Raw genomic sequence first — 21,915 nt, 5'->3', positions numbered from 1 at the left:
CAAATATTTCAGGCTAGGGAAAGATAAAAGAATAGTCAGACAAAAACTAAAGAAGTGCAAAGACAAATTAGAAACTTGGAGATAACCAAAAAGAACCTGAAAAATACATTCTATTCCTTTTGAAAATTTTAAGTACTCACCGGATTAGAGTGAGCTGAAATGGTGCTGGCTGCAGATGGAGAACGGGAAACTATGGGGCTGACGAGCTGAGGCAAGGAGCCTCTGGCGATAACTAGCTGGACAGTATCCTTGGCTTTCTGCAGGATGCTGACAGCTTGCTGATGTGTAATTGTCTGATCAAGAGCCTGTCCATTGATAGCAAGAATTTGATCAGTTTCTTTCAATCTTCCATCTCTATCAAGGATGAAAAAGGGGATAAAAGAAAATCTGAGAGTCCTCAAGGAAATGACAGCTTCTTTAGCATGTATGTTCAAGTCATTTTTAATCCTAGTTTTAATTCCAATACTCTAAACTTTTTCCTGCAGTTCTACTTTTAAAAAAATATACGTTTTGGCTGCAGCTCATCAACTCTCGTAAGGTTATTCCACTGCTACTCCTACTCAACCCCTCCCATATAAAAGTACTCTTTATTTCAGCTCCCCATTCAGCCTACATGACATCTTGGATATTTCCATCTTCTAAAAATGAAAGTGGATATACCTGTACAGTTGGCCCTCTGTATCCATGGGTTCCACATCCACAGATTCAACCAACTGGGGATCAAATATACTCAGAAAAAGTAATGCCACAACAATAAAAAAAAAATCACACAAATTTTAAAAATACAGTATGACTACTAATATTTACATAGGATTTGCATTGTGTTAGGCATTATAAGTTAAAGATGATTTAAAATATATGGAAGAATGTGCACAGGTTATATACAAATACTACACCACTTTATATAAGGGACTTGAGCATCTGCAGATTTTAGTATCCGTAGGAGTCCTGGAACCAATTCCCCATGGATACTGACGGACAACTATATTAAATTATTGCTTTGGGTATATAAACAAATGCAACTCGAATTTTTATGGGTCATTTCCAGTATAGTGATTTTAAAATCTAATCAAAAGAGCCCATTTAATTAACAATCAAAATAATGTTTTCCTCAAATTTTTCTTTCCTTACCAAAACTTAAGTAAGTTATGACTATATTTAAAAGCTACTCCCATTTCAAATGACTTGCTATTTTATCACAACAACGTTAATGACTTCTAAAAACTGGTTAATAAACAGATTATGTTCAATTATTTGTTTCCATTCATTATTATTTTTCTAAATTCCCGCATAGTGACCAAAACCTTCAGAATGTGGTATCGAAAACAAAGTAGACGCTGCGACCATCTCACCTATGAGCCACACTGCCCTCTTGTATCTCTTGTACAAATATTCCCAGCTCTCCTCTGTTTTCACTTCTTAGTCCCACAACGCTAAACCCAAGGCCTCCAGATGGAGGTTTGAGGAGCTCAAAAACTTCTACATGGCGACCCTGTTTAGGAAACAAAACAAGAAATAAAATTAAAAGCCAGGCCATGCATGGTAGTTCAAGCCTGTAAATCCCAGCACTTTGGGAGGCCAAGGTGGGAGGATCACTTGAAGCCAAGAGTTAGGGACCAAACTGGGCTACCTAATGTGACCCTATCTCCATAATAAATAAAATTAAAACTTAGTTGAGTGTGGTGGCACACATCTATACTCCTAGATACTCAAGAGACTGAGGCAGAAAAATCCCTTGAGCCCAGGAGTTTAGAGCTGTCACAACACTGCACTCCAATGTGGGTGACAGAGGAAGACATGTCTCGAAAAAAACTTAAATTAAAAGCCAATTATTGCAGTAACAGTCATCTTATTAGAACCATTTCTTTGTTTAAAAAAAAAAATTGAAAAAAATTTTTCCAAGGTAATTGTTAGCACTTTATCCTGAAGAATATTTCTATAATACAACATATAATACTCAAATTTAAATGATGATGAAACTGTAATAGAAAATCTCTGAACCATCTAAACTCCCACAACTGACTTTTTGTTCCAATTGTTTCAGATGTTATAAATGTCACTATATTCTTCAAATTATCTACAACTTGTATCACATTCTTAAATTATTACAGGTATTACAATAACAGAAAGAAATGTTCTTACCTGGGCCATATTTTTGATAAGCTGATCAAATTCATCACAAGCAGGTTTCCCATTAATGTGTGGAATACCAGATCCTGTAAGTGCTTCCAGATTCCCATTGTTTGGGGATAATAAAAACGATTCATTTTGCAGAGTAGGAATCACAGCTGGGCTGAGATGAGGAATGTGGGCATATTCAATATTTGAAGTTGCTGAAGTTGCAATATTTACCTAAGAGTAATACAGGGAGTATTAAGAATTTTGACATTCAATAAACTATTTCATAGGAAATATCCCAAGGGTACAAGGACGTACATATGAAATTTCAAAATGTCCAAATCCTTTGATCCAGCAATTCTATTTTGGGAAATTTATTTCAAGGATAAACATTAGGATAATACACAAAGATGTGTGTTCATCACTAAATGTTCAATGCAGCACCATTTATTAGATGGGAAAATTAAAAAACTAATTACTTCCAGGGTTCAACTTCAGGGTACTCATTAAAACACACCCACAAATACATCCAGACATACATTTTTTTGTCCCTAGATCCTATGAAGTAACCTCTGAACTCTCAAAATTTCCTCTCTCAGAATTTCCTGAGTGATGAGGTATCTTTCTTCTTCATGGTGGGCCCCAAGGCCACATGATATAAGCCCAAACTCGGAGTTGAATTTTAATCATATGGGCAGGGCAATCAATCACACCTATGAAATAACACCCCAATAAAAAATTCTGAACACCAAGATCAGGTAATATTCCTGGGTTTGCAACACAGTCAAACACAGCTATACATGTGCTTGTGCTTTAAGCTAAGTGCTATTATGAGAGTCAAAAGTTTTTTTTTAAAAATTAAAACTTTATAAAGCAAAAAAAGTTACAGTAAGCCAAGGTTAATTTATTATTGAATAAAAGTTTTTGTAAATTTAGTATAGCCTAGGTGTACAGTATTTATAACTTATGTATAAACTCTATATATGTTTTTTACCTGTCCTTAAAAATAAAACAGAAAACTCATTAAGTTACCAAAGTTACCAATAACCCAACCATTATATTGGCTATCTAGTCGCATACAGTATATTGACTATTTAGTAGTGTTCAGTAATGTCCTAGGCCTTCACATTCACTCACCACTCACTCATTGATTCACCTATAGTAACTTCCAGTCCTGCAGGCTCCATTCATGGTAAGTGTGTCCTATACAGGTGTACCATTTTTTATCTTTTAACCACATTTTTATTGTACTTTGTCTATATTTAGATACACATATAATTACCATTGTGCTACAACTGCATATAGTACTCCATGTAGTAATATGCTGTACAGGTTGGTAGCTTAGGAGCAACAGTTGTTGCCTAGTTGTGTGGTAGGCTATACCACCTAGGTTTGGGTAAGTATACCCTACAATGTTTGCACAAGGATGAAATCACCTAATGACACATGGCTGTACTCTACACATATTGTCACACATAGATCAAGCACAAGCTTGTCACACAAGCTTCTAGTTTGGAATCCTCCCATAATCTGCACTATGCATCTCTTCCTTTGGCTGACTCTTAACTGCATCCTTTCCCTACAAGAGATGATAACCATGTGTATAACATATTTCAGAGATTCTCTAAGACCTTCTAGTGAATTATGAAACCTCAAGGTGGCTGGGGAACCTCGCAAACTTGCAGCTGATATTATAAGTGAGGGTGGTTTTGTGTATCCTTATACCTTTAAGTTTGTAGCTGGACCCTAACTTGCCGCAGTTGGTATCAGAAGTGTGGGGCAGCACTGGCAGTCTGGAGGACTGTGCCCTCAAATTGTGCTGACTGGCTAACTCTAAGTACAATGACACATGTAACAACAATGGAAAAGATCATCCCACTTTGGGAAATGATTTTATAATTATTTGTGTGTGCCTGTTACAAAGAGTTTGAAGTTAAATATAAATAATAATAAAGCAATGCAGTCAATCCTAATTTCATATTTATGTTGGGTGTCTGGATTGTGACTTTTTGTCTATAACTACTTAACAGAAAGCTTACTTCAATGATGTTTTGGGGTCACTCTCTGACCTCATCTCCTAGCAGTCTGTCCCTCACCCACTTAGCCCTAGCTGTGCTCCCCTCCTCACTGTGCCTCAAACTGCCAAGGATATACCACTCTACCAGACAGGTATATCCTTCCCCAAATATCCACATGCTTCCTTATTTCATTCAGGTGTGCCCAGCCTCACCACAGAAAAAATCGTCCTTGGCATCCCTATCTAAGACAGCACCATTATACTTCAGAAACTTACTCTGCCCTGTTTTAATTCATGGCACTTATTACCACGTGATCCACACCCTGCTGTCATGAAGCTTTCATCCCAGTCAGTGGAGACAGACTAGAATGCAAAAACTCTCCAGTGGAAATTTTTGACTGTTTTATTTTACTATGCCCTCATTCTCTAGAAGAATGCCTTATTCAGAGTTGATGTTCAACATACATTGGCAGAAAAAGATGTTTATCTATTTTTTAAGGATCTAATTCTGATCCAATCTCCCGAACAACCTTTCAAGTATCATCTCAATTCTAAGGATGATGAAATTATGTAAAGTCACACACCTAAGTTGTTTGTAACCTAAATTTTTTTCATCATGGTGTTCCTATCATCCTTGTATTATACACAAAACATACAGTCCTTGTATTATACACAAAACATTTGAGATATCATTTTTGAAATAAAACATTAGGTAAAGAACATCCCCTGGCAGAAGCTATCAAAATATTTCACAATATGTCACCAAAATCTACACATAAGAGTTACCTATCCTTAAAAATAAAACGGAAAACTCATTAAGTTACCAAAGTTACCAATAACCATTATATTGGCTATCTACAATCACAGATGAGAAAGAGATCAATGTGATGAGAAGAGACTTTTGGGAATCCTTTTAAATGTTTATTTTAAAATCTATAGCAGGCATGATCAATTATTACTTTTTCAAAAGTAAGCTTCTTATGCCAAGACTGATTTTTTTTTATCCTGAGCCATGACAACTTCAATAAAGTCTGCTAGCAGAAGATACACAGCTCAGGTTGAAGCAGATGGCATAATGAAATTTGTGACAGGCTGAGGATCCCACACACCAAGACCTAATGGCTATGGTATGTTTACATAGGAAAACATATTTGGACTTACGCTATGGTAAGCCAGAATGAACAAATCGCATTCCGAGAATAGAGAGTCTGTCTATAAGAGATTCATGGTAAAATAGAAGCTCTGATATTATGAAATATTAGGTATAAAGGCATTCTAAGAGTAAAGTCAGCGGGAGCAAAACAAGTAAAATATTATAAAATGAGAACTGTATAAAAGTATTTAATATCAATTGTCATTTCCTAATTTGTTAAAGGTTTGAGGAAGGTCAATGACTCCTCCTGCTTCATCCCTGACCTTGAGGTCTACATAAATGTAAAAGCAAAGGTTATAGAGATCACATATTTAAAAACTATTACTTAATTATACCACCATACAAAAGTCTTATTTATACATTGGCAAATTTACACTCATAAGAAAAAGCAGAAAGGCAACTTTGATTATGCTATAATTCTTTATTAAAATGGCTTTCTGAACTATAATCTCTTTGAGAAATAGGAATGTATCTTATTTGCCTTGATAGGTCTGTTCATAGCAGTCATGCTATAAATGTTTAATGAAAAGATCTTGATTCTCATCCTTGGTCTACAGAATATAAAATAAACAAAAGAAAACATAAATATCTGGCAATTTTTATATATAGATAAACATACTGTATAATTTATGGAAGTTGTTAGTAAATGGGCAAGAGTCACCAAATAATTATCTGTTTTCTGTTTAAGTTCTGGCTGAACATTTCAGTCTAAAAGGGGCTTTTATGTATTTAGTAAATAAACATATTAATTTATGGATTTTAATTAGTGCTATTACCTAAAACATAACCTAAATATTATACAAATTATTCAATTTAAAAGTTTGCAAATTCTATGTGAAAGGGCAAGCTATAACACCTTCTAAGTATTTAAAAGTATAGGAAAAGTCCTCTTACAAGATGCAGTTAGAACCAGTATTGGTTCACATGCTAAAAAAGGTCAAATAAAGCAGAAATCATAACAAAGAACAAATATGTACCTTACTTTAAATTAAAAAAAATGCATGTATATTCATTTGTATATAGCATTTGTTCATACATGCAATTTGTTCAATCTGGCTTACCATAGCATAAATCCAAATACTTTTTACTATGCAAACATACCATAGCCATTAGATCTTGGTGTGTGGGATCCTCAGTCTGTAACAAATTTCATAATTCTAAATATCTTTTATCATAAACATGTTTTACAGTTTGATCAAACATAACTAACAATTTCACCAATAACTGTTTTATCAATTCACCTATATAGTTTTTCAAAATAATTGAAATACATTTTCATAGAAAAATAAACTTGTCATAAAATTGTATATTACATAATAAAGTTGTGCAATTATAAAATAAATACAACTGGTACAAATAGCTTTAAAATGACTTTTGAGAAATGCACATTTAGCTGGTACAAGCTAGCGAAGGACACAAACTAGAGAAGGTCTGAGTAGACAAGTGTTTAGTGCCCTAGGTATCATTCAATATGCCTTCCAGAAGAAATGGACAGTATCTTCTTAGCAAGTTCCTCATTTGCAGGTGTGCTAGGAGAGCTGCTTCTAGAATAGCATCCAAGAAAACATAATTTATCTTTAGTTCTATATACAATGAAGGTCATTCTGTGTGAGTAACTGTATCAGAGTAACTTTTCCACTGAGAACAATTAAAAACGTGTATAAGAGCTGTTAAAAAATAAATAAATAAACCACTTTAAAGGTATCAAAAAGAAACCAACTCTTCTGCCATACTCTATTGATGCAAAGCAAAGCAGTATCCAGCCCATACCAAAGAAGAGGGGAACATACAGAAGCATGAATATCAGAAGGTAGGAAATATTGGCCATCTTAGAGGCTGACTAGCATGGTATATCATAGCAAAACAGCTAAAAGCCAAGATAGAAAGGAAATCTTAAAAACCACTAGAGCAAAAAGGTATCTAATCTTCAAAGAACAGTAAGACCAACAGCTGAATTCTCAAGAAAACAAAGGCCAGATGTTAATGAGATGATTAAAAAACAAAAGATAAAATATCTGACAACCTAGATGTGTCACGCCACACACCACACATACACACACACACACACACACTCCACACACAGTTACCTTAGATTTGCATAAAAGAAATACCAAAGTAAAATCTTGGGCAGGAAAATAATTAAATCTCAGAAGATCCCTATGCAGAAAATATTACAGTACAAAAAGGAGTTTAAAAATGTAAATCAGTATGAATTCTTTAAAACAGCAAATAATCTAAACTTGTGGAGCTTTAAAGATATATGTAATTAAAGCACATAGAGTTGCACAAAAGGTAGGAGTAGGGTAAATAAAGTTGAAGTGTTTTAAGTTCCTTGCATTTTTTGGAAAGTGGTAAAAGTACTAATTAAAGTAGAATCAAAGAAGTCAAGGATACATATATCTGACATATGACTCATATCTAGAATATATAAAGAAAACCCAAAACTCAATAGTTAAAAAAAACCCAACTAGAAAATGAGCAAAAAACAGAGAGACATTTCATGAAAGAGGATATATGGCTGGCAAGTAAGTACATAAAAGAAATTTAGCATCATTAGCCATTAAAGAAATGCAAACTAAAATCACAAAGAAGTATCACTATGTACCTATCAGAATGGTGAGGATGTAGAGAAGCTGGATTGCTCAGACATTGCTGGTGGAAATGTAAAATGGTACACCCCACTGAAAAATAGTTTGGCAGTTTCTAAAAACAACTAGACATGCATTTACCACACAACCTAGCAACTGCACTCCCGGATATTTATTGTAGAGAAACAAAAACCTAGGTCCATACACAATTGCTCACAGCAGCTTATATATAGTGGAAAAAATAGTGAAAAACCAGAAACAAAATACCCCTCAATAGGTACATCGAATAAAAAATACTACTGAAAAATAAAAAAAGAAAAATATTAATATATACAACTTCAAGATATCAAGGGCATTATGCCGCATGCAAACAAGCCAATCTCTAAAGGTCACCTATATTATGATTTTATTTTTATAACATTCTTGAAATGACACAATTGTAGAGATGGAAAATGAATTAAAGGTTGCCAGGGGTTACAAATGTGGGAAAGGGGTTAAGTATGACTATAAAAGAACAGAATAAGGGAGATCTTTGTGGTGATCTTGATTGCGGGGATAGCTAGGTAAATCTACATAAGTAAAAACAAAACAAAACAAAACAGAGGGAGAGGAGGGAGGGAAAGGAAGGAGGGAGGAATTCAAAACAAATCTTGAACTGAATGATAATGAACATACGACACACTGCATATACTGCAAACTACATCCAGAATTATTGGATATGCAGCTAAAGAAATGCTCAGAAATTTAGACTTAGATATAAGAGGGAAAAAAAGGAAAGATGAAATGTCAATGAGCTGAGCATCCGAATCAAAAAGCTAAAAACAGAAAACCAAACTCAGAAAAGGAAGAAAATAACATATATTACAGCAAAAATCAACAAAACAGGAAAATGATACAATAAAGAAATTCAAAAAAGTCAAAAGTTGATCTTTGAAAAGAAGATGAGATTAATGAAACTGATAAACCTGTAACAATACTGATTAAGAAAATATAGCAAACATAAATTTCCAGTATTGGGAATTTAAAAAAAGGAACATAGACTCTACAGGCATGCAATAACCTTACGCAAAAAAATGGGGAAAAAATACATGAAATGAACAAATTCCTTGGAAACACATTTATCAAAATACCAATAGTGTGGGGCAGACTACTTGAGGCCAGGAGTTCAAGACCCGCCTGGCCAACATGGCAAAAACCCATCTCTACTAAAAACACAAAAAATTAGCCAGGCATCGTTGTGCACGCCCATAATCCCAGCTATTCAGGAGGTTGAGGCAGGAGAATCGCTTGAACCTGGGAGGTGGAGGTTGCATTGAGCCACTGCACTCCAGCCTGGGTGACAGACAGCAACTCTATCAAAAAATAGTAATAATAATAATAATTTTATATCTATCAATGAAATTGAATGCACTATTAAAATTCCCCTCCCCACAAAATAGAACAAGAACAGGTTTAGAGTTTCACTGGTAAATTCTTCCCATTTTTTTTTTCCAAATTAACATCAATTTTTTGGTGACAAGAAAAAGACGGAATTGCTCTCTACTTTTTGTTTGAGGCCAACATAACCTCAATTGCCAACTCCAACAAGGACTATATTAGACAGAAAAGCTATAGATCATAAACATAAATAGAAAAATACTAAATGAGAATGTTAATGACTCAATTCAAAGATACTTAAAGAGGAAAATGATTATGACCAAGTTGGGCATTCCAGAAATGTAAAGTTGAGTCAACATTTGAAAATCAGTTAGTTTAATTCACAGAATGAACAGAATACAGGAGAAAAACAGGATCAGCTCAAAAGATGGGAGAAAAAATAATGGATAAAATCCATGCTATCACCACTTCTATTCAATATTAGACCCAAGGTTTTAGGTCATCCAATAAGGCAAGGAAAATAAGTTAAAAGTATAAAGACTAGAACTGAAGAAACAAAAACCATAATTATTTGCAGACCACATAACTGTGTATACTGAATATCCAAATTAATCTACAAATAAACCATTAGCTTTAATAAGTGAACTTAGTAAGTTGGCGGATGTAAAATCAATATCAAAAACTACAGTTTAGTATTTCCCAGCAAAACAATTAGAAACTAAAATGTTTTCTAAAAATACGTTTAAAATATGATAAAATTTTTTTAATTGGAACACAACATGAAGTTTAGAAACAGACCCACACATATATGATCCCATGATTTACAACAATAATGACAATGTAAGGGAGAAAGGATGATCTCTTCAATAAATGGTTCTGGGTCAAATGGATATTCAAATGGAAAATTATTTATAAACATACACATGCACATAAATACTTTATTTCTACCTCATATCCAAAATATAAAAGGTAAAACCTTAATAAAGTTTCTGAGAGAAAATCTCTGTATTTTAGAAGTAGCCAAAGGTTTCTTAAGTAGGGCAAAAAAGAAAACAAAAGCAATACCCATGAAGAAACATTTTATTTTAAAATTTAAAATTTGTTTTAAAATAAAACAACTTCTGGTCATTAAAAGATACAATTAAAGGAATGAAAGGCAAAATACAAAGGAGAAAATGGTTACAATATAAATATCCAACAAAGCAGTTGTAGTCAGGAAATATAAAGAACTCTTGTAAATCACTAAGAGAAAGACTGAAAATCAATAGAAAATGGGTGAAAAAAAACAAAACAAAACACAGGAAGTTCCCAAATTTTGAGAAGATATCCAAATGACCAATCCCACATGGAAAGGTGCTCAGCATTATTATTCATCAGGAATATGCAAATTAAAACAATAAAATGATAATATAACATATCCCCCAGAGTCACTAAAATTGGAGAAAATAAATTTAAAGTGGGTAGTACTAAGTGTGAGCATTGATGTAGAGCCACAAGAACTTTCATACACTAAATATTGTGAAATAGTTGGACTTACAATCGCCTTGGAAAACAGTTTGGCAGAATCCATGAAAGCTGAATATATACCTTAGGACCCAGAAATATCACTCTTAAGTGAACATCCAAGAGAAATACACACTTATGAATATTAAAATATAGGTACTAGGAAGTTTACAGCAATTTTATTTATAACAGCCAAAAACTGCAATCAACAGAAGAGTGGACAAGTATATTCTAGAATATTCAAACAGAAAATGAAAAATAACTACTGTTACACACACAATACAAATGCATCTCACAGACACAAAGACAAGACAAAGAAGTCAGGCACGAAGCATATATGCTCAGACTGTATTTACATAAAATTCAAATAGTAATAATTATCTCTGAGATAAACTCAAAATAGTAATTCCTGAAGGGGAGGATTAGGACTGAATGAAAGGTGAAACAAATCATGAGTGCTGATCATTTTCCATTATCTTGATTTACATAAGGGTTACATGTATATTTAATTTGTTAAAAAAAAATCCTTGGGCACACCTTTTCCCTTTAATGTATGTTATTTCTCAATGTTTCAAAGTTTGCAAAATAAAACATAAAATCGAAGCAAAAAATCTGGGGCATTCCAATGAAAGATGTAAAAACACGTCTCTTAAAGAAGGCAAGTAGTAGCAACAGCCTGTATACAGAAAGCTACACCTTGTCTATCTGTAACTATGAATTTAAAGTTCATTGACCAGACATTCACCTTAAAATGAAGAGAACAGGAACTAAATAACTGAAGACGAAGTTTGGTCTACCACTGTGACATGTGGCCCTCCACTGGCTTGATGTGGATTAAACGGGCTAATTCCCACTCCCAGAAGGAGTCCTTTAACAAGTGCTCAGGTAAAGATGAATCCTCAACGAACATATTTTAACCTCTGAAACACATTTAGATTTGTCTTCCACAAATATTATAAATTTTTAAAACTTTTAATAATTTTATTGCATACCGAATTATTTTTTGGAAATAATAATTATGCCACACTTTCACACTATTTTGATATATGCTGGGACAAGGCTAATGTAATTACGAGATTTCAAAATTATAAATTACTTATACCTCTTTTCAAAAACATTTACAATATTTTCACCATAACTATATGATAATGCACTCAATTTTAAATCAATAGAAGATTTTCAAATACATATATTCATTTAACTAAATGTACTATAAAGCATTAAAATATCACTTCTTGTATTTCATCTATTCCTTCTGAGTTGTTAACTGAAAAGAAAGTTAATATTATTAGCTCTGTTTTAATGGTTACCATCAATCTTTCCAGAAGTATTTCTGTAAATACCTACAAAAATGACTGCTTAGGATCAAACTTTATTTCATAAAGCATTTTTTGGTAGATTATCAAATCTGTTTTATGATTGCTATTTTGACTTATTCTCAATACACAGTATACCAGTAAGAATGACCAAAATACTTATGTATGTCTGCTGGATGTTATAATCTATCATTTAAAAGCTAAAATATACATTATCTTAAATTAGGTTAGTAAGAAAAAATGAGTACTACTTTTGCAACCCTAGTTTTGGTAAATTGTTTAAACAGACATACATTGCTAGTTCAATTTCCCATATTTTGTGTTTATTTGTTAGACACCTTAACGTACTGAGAAACGAGAAATAAGCCATTCTTCAGGGAATTTGCCATAACAGACGCACCTCTTATAAACGCAGACTTTTTCTTAAATCATGCACCTTGTATTTTATTCTTGCAGAACAAAAAAATGTGCTTATTTTCTTGTGAATTTACCAAAAATGCTGTAAAACACTCTCTGGAAATGATTCCAACTATGAAATGCAAAGATTGGATGCTGAGAGCATTCAATGAAATACAGCACCTAAAATGATAGCAATCACAAGAAAAATTTTTTACATATGATAGGACTCCATTTCAAGTTTGGAACCTAGAGAGGCCTCCTTTTCCATAAATCTTTCAGTGAAATACTGATTAAAGCACAGCTCTGATGCATTATTGAACAGGCAAACCCTTGCACAGTAATTGATGGTGGCACTCTGATTTAATGATCCTTATTTTTAAAGCTAATTAAAGAAATTGAACTGCATGTTCAAAGGGGATTAGCTTTATGTGACGAAACTATTTTAGACATAAGGTAGCTCCTGGCTCCTGAACTAAATGAGACACAAAATGGAGCAATAAGTTGTAAAAAGGGAAAACAATATTTTCAAATAGAACAAACAAAATTTTACATTTTCTATGAGACCTTCCTTTCATTCATTCAAGTATTTATTGAGCATCTAAAATGTCTTAAACATCACTAGGTGATAGGGATAGTAATTAAAGTGACAAAATGCTTTCCATAATCACTAATATGTTAAATACCCTACAAAATTATTCTACTAGGCTTAGCTCACTCAGCTACTAAAATACCTTTCTGTTCACAGCTATGAATTCTCGAATACCAAAAGAGATAGTAATCGAGAACACACATTATAATTTGCAGATATTTTTAAGTAGCCTTTGACTAACATTTGCTAATAAATTTAAAAGACAAGGGTATTCAATTGAGAAAATAAGTCCTTAACACAAGAATGTTGATAGAGTCATTTTAAGTAATCAAAATGTACATTTTCTGCACCTGCCCCTATATAGGTACAAATGTATATTTGTCTTAAAATTCCCTTGTGCTAAAAAAGTTAAACTGTGAACTATAAAATTGAAGATAGAAGGCAAAGAAAGCTTAAAAACTAAACAAGGAAATAAAGTGTATGTAAGACTCTGACTTTTCCCTTTTTATATTTGGGAAGGTGTACCTGGATGATCAATAATCTACCCAATGTAACACTGATTATTATAACCTGTTAAATGACAAAACCAAATACAAAACCATAGACTTTAGCTTTTATACAATGCTGTCAATTTAAGTGGATGAATGAGGAGTTAACAGACTATTTTAATATTTTAGTTTTATTCAAACCTGCAAAGATCTTATTCATTCTTTAAACTACATAATAAGATATTTTATTAAAATCAATCCACAAGGCATACTGTACTAAATACTGGAGCTATGTGTGTGCTGTATTTATATATTTCTATTAATTATTCATCATATGTCATATATAGATGATATATCCTAATATCACTACTATACGTAGGTATTTATTTATTATTAATCTATTTTTTTTAGACACAGAGTTTTGCTCTTGTTCGGGCCCAGCGCCTGGAGTGCAATGCGGCGCAATCTCGGCTCACCGCCACCTCTGCCTCGGGCAGGTTCAAACCAATTCTCCTGCCACGGGCCCCCGCCGGCCGGTCCAGCCTCGCCAAGTAGCTGAGGCTGGCGCATTCACGAGGCCTGTGCCCACCACAGGCAGGCTCAATTTTGTAGTTTTCACGTAGAGGAGCGGGGTTTTCTGCCATGTTGGTCCGGCTGGTCCTGAACTCCTGACCTCAGGTGACCCACCCACCTCAGCTTCCCAAAGTGCTAGGATTACAGGCGTCAGCCACCGTGCCCAGCCCTCCACGTGTATTTTATAAACTCATTTTCTTCTTTAAGAAGGCCTAAATGACACTAAAACTTTTGGGAATACACTTAGGTAAAAAAAATTAAGACTCCCACTTCCCCAAATTTCATAAAATATTTATGAACACTTGAATAAAGATTGGAAAATAACTTGAAGTTAAAACATAGTTTTGTTTTAAACTCTTTTCGTTATTGTTATCAAAAAAGTGTTTAACTTCTTTTCTAAAAAGTTGGCTCCTACAATGAAGTAAAACCAGGATGTTTTACCTCTCCCCTGAGTTCCCACTGAGATCCTAATTTCAAAAATAATGGGTTATTTTTTCAAATTCATTTGATCTTTTTTAATAGTATCTTTATTTCTTATTATTGTCATTGGGTGGGTAGAGGTGTCCGAGGTACGCTGAAAAAAAGACTACAAATTCCTTTCAGCGCCTCTCATAAACAGCAATATTCTATTTCCCCATCCTTTAAGTTACAAATTCTTGATACAGTAAAACTTGTTGATTTTATTAAATCTTGACCTTCAAGAACATGTCTTTTTTATGTTCCATGTTTCAAAATGGTAAGCAGACTAGGTTTCTGAGTGTTTCAAGGCCAAAGATACCAGCTAAGGTTACTTTTTATTCTTCGGGGAAAAATTACAGGTGGTTCATGCCTGTAATCCCAGCACTTTGGGAGGCTGAAGTGGGCAGATCGCTTGAGTCCAGGAGTTTGAGACCAGCCTGAGCAGCATGGCAAAAGCTTGTCTCTACAGATAAATAAATAAATAAATAAATAGCCTGGCTAATGGCACACACCTGTGGTCCCAGCTACATAGAAGGCTGAGGTTGGAGGGTCACTGCAGCCCAACAGACCGAGGCTGCAGTAAGCCATGATGATGCCACTGCACTCCAGCCCAGTCTACGTGACACAGCAAGACACCGTCTCAAAAAAAAAAAAAAAAACCAAAATGGTAAAATGGTAAATATAAAGTGTTTATGCTGCACAATAAATTCAATGGTTGTCTCACAGAAAAGCACTAATTTGAGTTGCAAGCTAAACTAGCCTAGCCGCTTTTTTCATAAGTATCATATCTGGAAAAAAAAAAAAAAACAAACTGTGATTATATAGACTTGGGTATAGAAAAGACATTTTCTCAAAAATAAACAAAGTAAGCCCGTGACTGCAAGGAAAACAACAGACAGGACTTACTGCCCATAATAAAATTTGAGCTTTCAAGTGAAAATTAGAATTTTAGAACATCTGTATCTGCCACCTTGATCTTGACACCTTTCCATAACTTGAATTTGTTGATAAAACTGCAACTGATATCAGCAAGTATAACTTTATGTTATATAATGAAACAGGAAATGTGATTTTTCCATTTTTCAAATTTTCCAAATGACCAATGTAATATAAACAAAACTTTAGTTTAAAAAAAAATTCAAAGACCAAGACAGACAAATAGAGTTTCCTGTAATAGAGAGTGAAATACTTACTGATTTGGTTTCAGATTTCACAGTGATACAGGAGTTAAGAAGAAATTACTTAGGCTGATAGTGAGGGTATAGTCCTTGGTCAGGTTTTCCAGAAAAGCAGCCCCAAAATCATTTTCTTCTCTAACAAAGAACAGCCTGTGAAATGGAGCTGCAGATATAAACAAGCTGTAAACTTGCACAGGTGAATGCCAGCAGCTGTGCCCACTGGAATATACTACCCTGGGACTAGGCATGTTCCAAATGGTGGCTCCATCTTCTCTTTTTGCCAGTCACATGTACAGTAAGGAGCAGACAAGATGGCAAGAGCCAAGTGGAAAGTCCACTTGCATAGTAAGATTAGAGCGGGGCAACCAGCCTTCCCTTCAAACTGTGTAAACAACATCACACCTGGTCAAACCAATCTGTGTGCCCTACGTAAATCAGACACCCCCTCCTCAAGCCTGCCTATAAAATCTGCTGCGGTCTTCTGCCTTGCCCCTTTTTTCGGATGCCTCTTTCTGGCAAGGAGCTGTTCTCCTCTCTCCTTTCTTCTGCCTATTCAACTTCTCATTCCTTAACCCACCCACATGTGTCCGTGTCCTTAATTTTCTTGGTGCCAGACGACAAACCCCATGTATTTACCCCAGACAACGATGCTGCTTCAACAGTGCAACTAAACTTTAAAGAAACCATCACAAATTTTGATGCACTACCAAAGAAGGATACCACAATTATCTGAAAAAGCTATACCCCTCCCTTTCCCAGTTTACATATCTGTGTGAGGCCAGATTTTCTTCAAAAACATCAACTAAAACAGCAAATCCAAACAGACTGAATGCAGAAGCCGATGAAAATCTAGTATTCTGCTATTAAGCTGCACACTAAATATATGTGCAAAAATATAAAATAATGCCACTCTCTTCAATTTTTAAACATGTAATGGGGCATTTTTAAATAAATAAATATTTAAAACATTTCTGAATTCTGATTTCCAACATGGCATATATTGATAGATAAAACCATATGAACAAAAGATTTTTGCAGACCTTAATAATAATTTATGGCTGTAAACTGATCAGGAGACCAAAATGTTTCACAGGATATATGTACTGAGAATAAACTCTTACTTAATATCACCTACTAATAAATATCAGTACCAGAATACAAATCTGGATCAGGTTTGTCTCCAAATACTACTAGACCACTCTGCCACAATCTGAGATGAGATAATCATAAGAAGTACTCACATCACCCACAAATCCTTAAACTATATTCACTATGCTGTTTAAGAAGAAAATAAAACAAAATATATGGAGTTCTATGATTAAGACCTAGGGTCTGGAGTCCAGCCTGCCTGGCTCTATCGCTTAACCTCTCTGTAACTCCATTTCCCTATCTATAAAATGAGGAAAATCATACTACCTACTTTATAGTATTGTTGTAATGATGAAACCATTAACTACAATAGAACTAGAACAGTTCTGGGCACACAGTAAGACTTTATGCTATGATAATTGCTATGATAATGATAAGTGATGTACCTTTTCAATGTCATCACTAAGAGAAAAGGTAGCATCTCCAAAATAACTTCAGTTATTTAGTTAATTTACTTATGTTAAAAATTAGTTGTCTGTCAAGGAAAGATAAATAATGAACGACAGTTTTGAATATTTAAGAATACTCACGCATTCATTTATTAAGCAATCAGTTTTTGAGCTTAAGTATCATATAAGGTACAAATATTTAAAGATGAATATGGCATGGATTTTATGCCAAAAGTAGCAAATGGATGTCAAGCAAACCTGAAATACAATTAATTCTAAAGCTCCTTTTTACGCTTGTTAAGAACAAATGGCAAGTGGAATGCAGCATATACCACAGTCTAGGCATGTGTGTTTATGCATATTTACAGAATGTCTTTTCTTTATTTAAATCTCAACAATTCTGTGTTTTCTTAGCTAAATTTCCAAGAGAAAAAAATTTAAAAAGTGTAGCTTGACCTAAAATTATATTCTTACCAAGGTATGCTGAAATTTTCTACGTCAAAGTGGGGAAGGTATCAAAATTAAGTAAATTAATCTATTTGAAATGCCATGGTAAATAAGTAATTTAGAAACTGAAAATTTAAACAAACAACATGTTAGAATTCTTGCAGTGTTTTTCCTATCAGTCCCACATTTCTAGGAGACAAAACTGACTCAGTGTTCACAATCTGCTTAGAGGAAAATAAAAATAAAATAAAGCTTTACAGAGAAGTATAATTATATAGGAATGGACACACGAAGACTGATTATATTCTGCCACATTCTCTCTCCATTCCACTATTATCTTTAACCAGATCATTCACTTTACCTTTAAAATCTAGCAAAATTATTAATATAACCAGAATGAAAGTACTGGTTTATGTCAAAAAGATTATGATTAAAATTTGGGAGAAGAATTTACAGGACATGGCATATTTTAACTTAATGAATTTGAGTTTAGATGATGTTCAGCTCAAGTGCATTTCTCTTTAGGGATGCTATTAACTGTTTTCCCATCTTATTTGTTCATTAATACAGAGAACTAAGGGTTCAGAAACAGTGTAACTTATAATAAAAGAAAAAAAAAAAAAAGACTGGCTTCAGGGTTAGACAGACCTCAAATTCTCCTAAGTCTATCAATGAATAATTTTGTGGGTCAGATTATGTTATATAAGCTAACCCCCAATTTCCTCACTGGATAAAATGAAGACAAAACCTACCTTATGGAACTGATGGACTAGTTAAATGAGGCAGTCTATAGTACACAAGGGCTTCTTGAAAGGTAATTGTTGTAGCTGCAAACGTAAAATGAGGCCTATTATTCTTAAATTTGGAGGTTTAAAAAAACTCATTTAGGTTATAACCAGTAAATTTCACATTTTTTTCCTTCTTCTCCAAAGACCATTTAACATTGTCACAAAAATACCATACAATTATCACCATTTGCTGTTTTAGACACACATGCATAGCCAATAGCAAGATGGTGTTGCATTTTAATCCAGCACTGTATAAAAAGCTTGAACAGTGCCTTCTTGCCCACGGTAAAACAAAAATTTTAGTCCCTTCAATGGCTCTATATTTACAAACTTTTAGCTAAAGGAACAAACATTTAAAAGCTGTTATTGTACCAAAAATAAAGTATTTGAAATTCCTACAGTAAATAAACTTTACGGTAAATGTAAAAACATAAGAACCACTCATTCTCTTTTAACTTCTCCTAGATAATGCACACTAGAGTCTCAAGAAATAGATACTTCGCTGTCAGGTGGCTACAAAGCTCTATCACAAAAGTAAAACTATTTCAGGTGTAAGAAAGATCATTTTCATTTTCACAAGCAACAACAGCTGGGAAGAGTTCCACTCCATTTTTAGATAATTCTTGTTAATGAAATCAAAGCATATTTCTTCCTTTCTGTCCTCCTTCCCCTACCAACGCCAAGTCATAACTTAACCTAGACATTCTTAGAAAGACAGTAGTCGTGTCCCCTTTACTGATAGCAAGCCTACAGGTGAATCATCCTCCTTTCGGTCTCAAATTAAAACACTATAGGGAAAGGATCTTTTTTTTTTGTCATTTATATAAGTAATAAAGAGAGGGAAACATAAGCACTTCTGTCCTTTAAGATATGAATCAAACAAAACAGTATCTTTCTGACTGTCAAAGTCAAAATAGAGCAAGAAAACGCTCAGCTCGCAAAATTTCTCATTTTCCATCAATCTAAAATAATAAATGTAAGAAATTATTTGAGCTGCTGCTGTTGCTACTTTAAGTAGCAATATACCTCAACATTTTGGCCATGAACTCTTTGCAGTCTTACAAATCTGTATCTACAGAATCAAGACTCCTCAGACATGTCCTGGCACAGTGTGTGTTCCACCTAACAACCTCTGCTTACCTCAGATATTTGAAGCTGAACCTCTGAAGTACACATGGACTACCAGACTACCTACATCTCTAGGTTTGCTAGAATTTGCTCCTGTTTTGAGCATCAGAAAAAAAAAAAAAAAATTCACACAGAGTGTACATTACTTATGTGGCCTTGGGCAGAAAAACCATGAGTAAATTAGGATGTGATGCTGTATTCTTAGAATTAGTAAGATGAAAGAAGCATTATTTTAAAGAGCAATTACTATATTTTGCAATTATAACTGAAGATCTTACTTATCAAAATGTCATTAAAATCACTACCTTAATTTTATGTTAGGATGCTTTTTTTTTTTTTTTTTTTTTTTTTTTTTTTTGAGACAGAGTCTGGCTCTGTCGCCCAGGCTGGAGTGCAGTGGTGCAATCTGGGCTCACCACAAACTCCACCTTCAGTCTCCCGAGTAGCTGGGATTACAGGTGTGCACAAGCACACTTGGCTAATTTTTGTATTTTTAGTAGAGACAATGGGATTTCACCATGTTGACCATGCTGGTCTCGACCTCCTGGCCTCGAGTTATCCACCCGTCTTGGCCACTGCATCCAGCCTGTTAGAATGATTTTATCATGTTAAAAAATGTGAAGAAATAAAAAACAAAATGATTGCTAACATAATGTATATAATAGAAGGGTTAGAAGACAAAGTTAATACAATATCCAAAAAAAAATGCAAAAGAACAAAGGTGATTAATCAACCAACACATCTTACTTGAAAAGGTTCTTCAGTCTGGCTCCATAGTTTCCTCTCCTGCCAATACCCCTCATATAATCTACTGCTCTGATAATATAGGTCTGCATGGTGCTCCACACCAGGGTTTCTCAACCTCAGCAATGCAGACATTATAAACCCAATTGTTTTTTTTGCTGTAGGAGGCTATGCTGTACACTGAAGGATGTTTAACAGCATCCCTGAACTCTACCCATTAACTTTCAGCAGCATCTTCCAGTCATGACAGTAAGAACTGACTCCAGACACTGCCAAGTTTCCCTTGGGAAGGGAGAGCATAAAATAATCCTCAGTTGTGAACTGCTCTGTATCCCTGTAAACACTACTCTCTCTACCTGAAATCATTTCCCCCACCTCTGCAGAACTCATTTTTCAAGACCCATTATCCATGCTATTGCCTCCACTGTGAGGTTTTCTTCTAGTCAAAGTTACTCATTCTTTCTTTACTATTCACCTTCTTCGTTTTTTTTTCTATGTTCTATTTTCCCCTCTAGATAGTGAGAACCTCCATCTGATTATTCTTTGTACTTTTGTTAATTTACATGTTCAACAAAGGCTGATTATTAAATGAATATGAGAATATGAGCCTCCATGAGATAACCCGCCCATTGCCAAGGGAAAACTGGTTCACTGAATCCCACATTGTCCTTCAGTTCTGTCTGTCTCTCTCTCTCTTTTTTTTTTTTTTTTTTTTTTCTGTTTTGTTTTTTTGGGAAACAAATTAAATGACATACTCAATTTTAGTAACCCAAATTACTAGTTCTGTGATATTTTTATTTGGTCTTTGTTTAGGTTTACATTTTAATCATTCATTATTTAACAAGTTTTACCATCAGAAGTTGCTTCAAATTCTTTTTGAAATGTAATTAGTGAAAACTTACAAACATAGAAATATAAAACCAAAATTTTATATCATGAAGATCTCATTTCACGAAAAAATTTCAAAAAAAGATTGTTCAATGTAGCATTCAGTGAACCAGTTTACTCTAATCAACATTTAAGAGTAATTTTCTTTTTATTTATTTATTTATTTTTTTATTATACTTTAGGTTGTAAGGTACATGTGCATAATGTGCAGGTTTGTTACATATGTATACTTGTGCCATGTTGGTGTGCTGCACCCATCAACTCGTCAGCACCTATCAATTTGTCATTTATATCAGGTATAACTCCCAATGCAATCCCTCCCCGCTCTCTGCTCCCCATGATAGGCCCCGATGTGTGATGTTCCCCTTCCCGAGTCCAAGTGATGTCATTGTTCAGTTTCCACCTATGAGTGAGAACATGCGGTGTTTGGTTTTCTGTTCTTGTGATAGTTTGCTAAGAATGATGGTTTCCAGCTGCATCCATGTCCCTACAAAGGATGCAAACTCATCCTTTTTTATGGCTGCATAGTATTCCATGGTGTATATGTGCCACATTTTCTTAATCCAGTCTGTCACAGATGGACATTTGGGTTGATTCCAAGTCTTTGCTATTGTGAATAGTGCC

General features: G+C 34.2%; 1 protein-coding gene across 1 annotated transcript in view; it reads right to left on the bottom strand.

The window, feature by feature from the left end:
* Positions 1–21,915, bottom strand: part of MPDZ (multiple PDZ domain crumbs cell polarity complex component) — a 163,714-nt gene that overhangs the window by 130,871 nt on the left and 10,928 nt on the right. The window contains exons 4-6 of the mRNA XM_017867162.1: positions 2,143–2,352; positions 1,353–1,492; positions 141–354 (exon numbers count right to left, since the gene is read on the bottom strand). Coding sequence (XP_017722651.1) covers positions 141–354; positions 1,353–1,492; positions 2,143–2,352 — 564 coding nt within the window. The remainder of the gene's footprint in view (positions 1–140; positions 355–1,352; positions 1,493–2,142; positions 2,353–21,915) is intronic.

This window comes from Rhinopithecus bieti, unplaced genomic scaffold (genome assembly GCF_001698545.2).
Source record: "Rhinopithecus bieti isolate Rb0 unplaced genomic scaffold, ASM169854v2 scaffold_3067, whole genome shotgun sequence".
In the NCBI taxonomy this organism is placed as follows: domain Eukaryota; kingdom Metazoa; phylum Chordata; class Mammalia; order Primates; family Cercopithecidae; genus Rhinopithecus; species Rhinopithecus bieti.
This window is presented reverse-complemented; position numbering and strand designations above follow the sequence as displayed.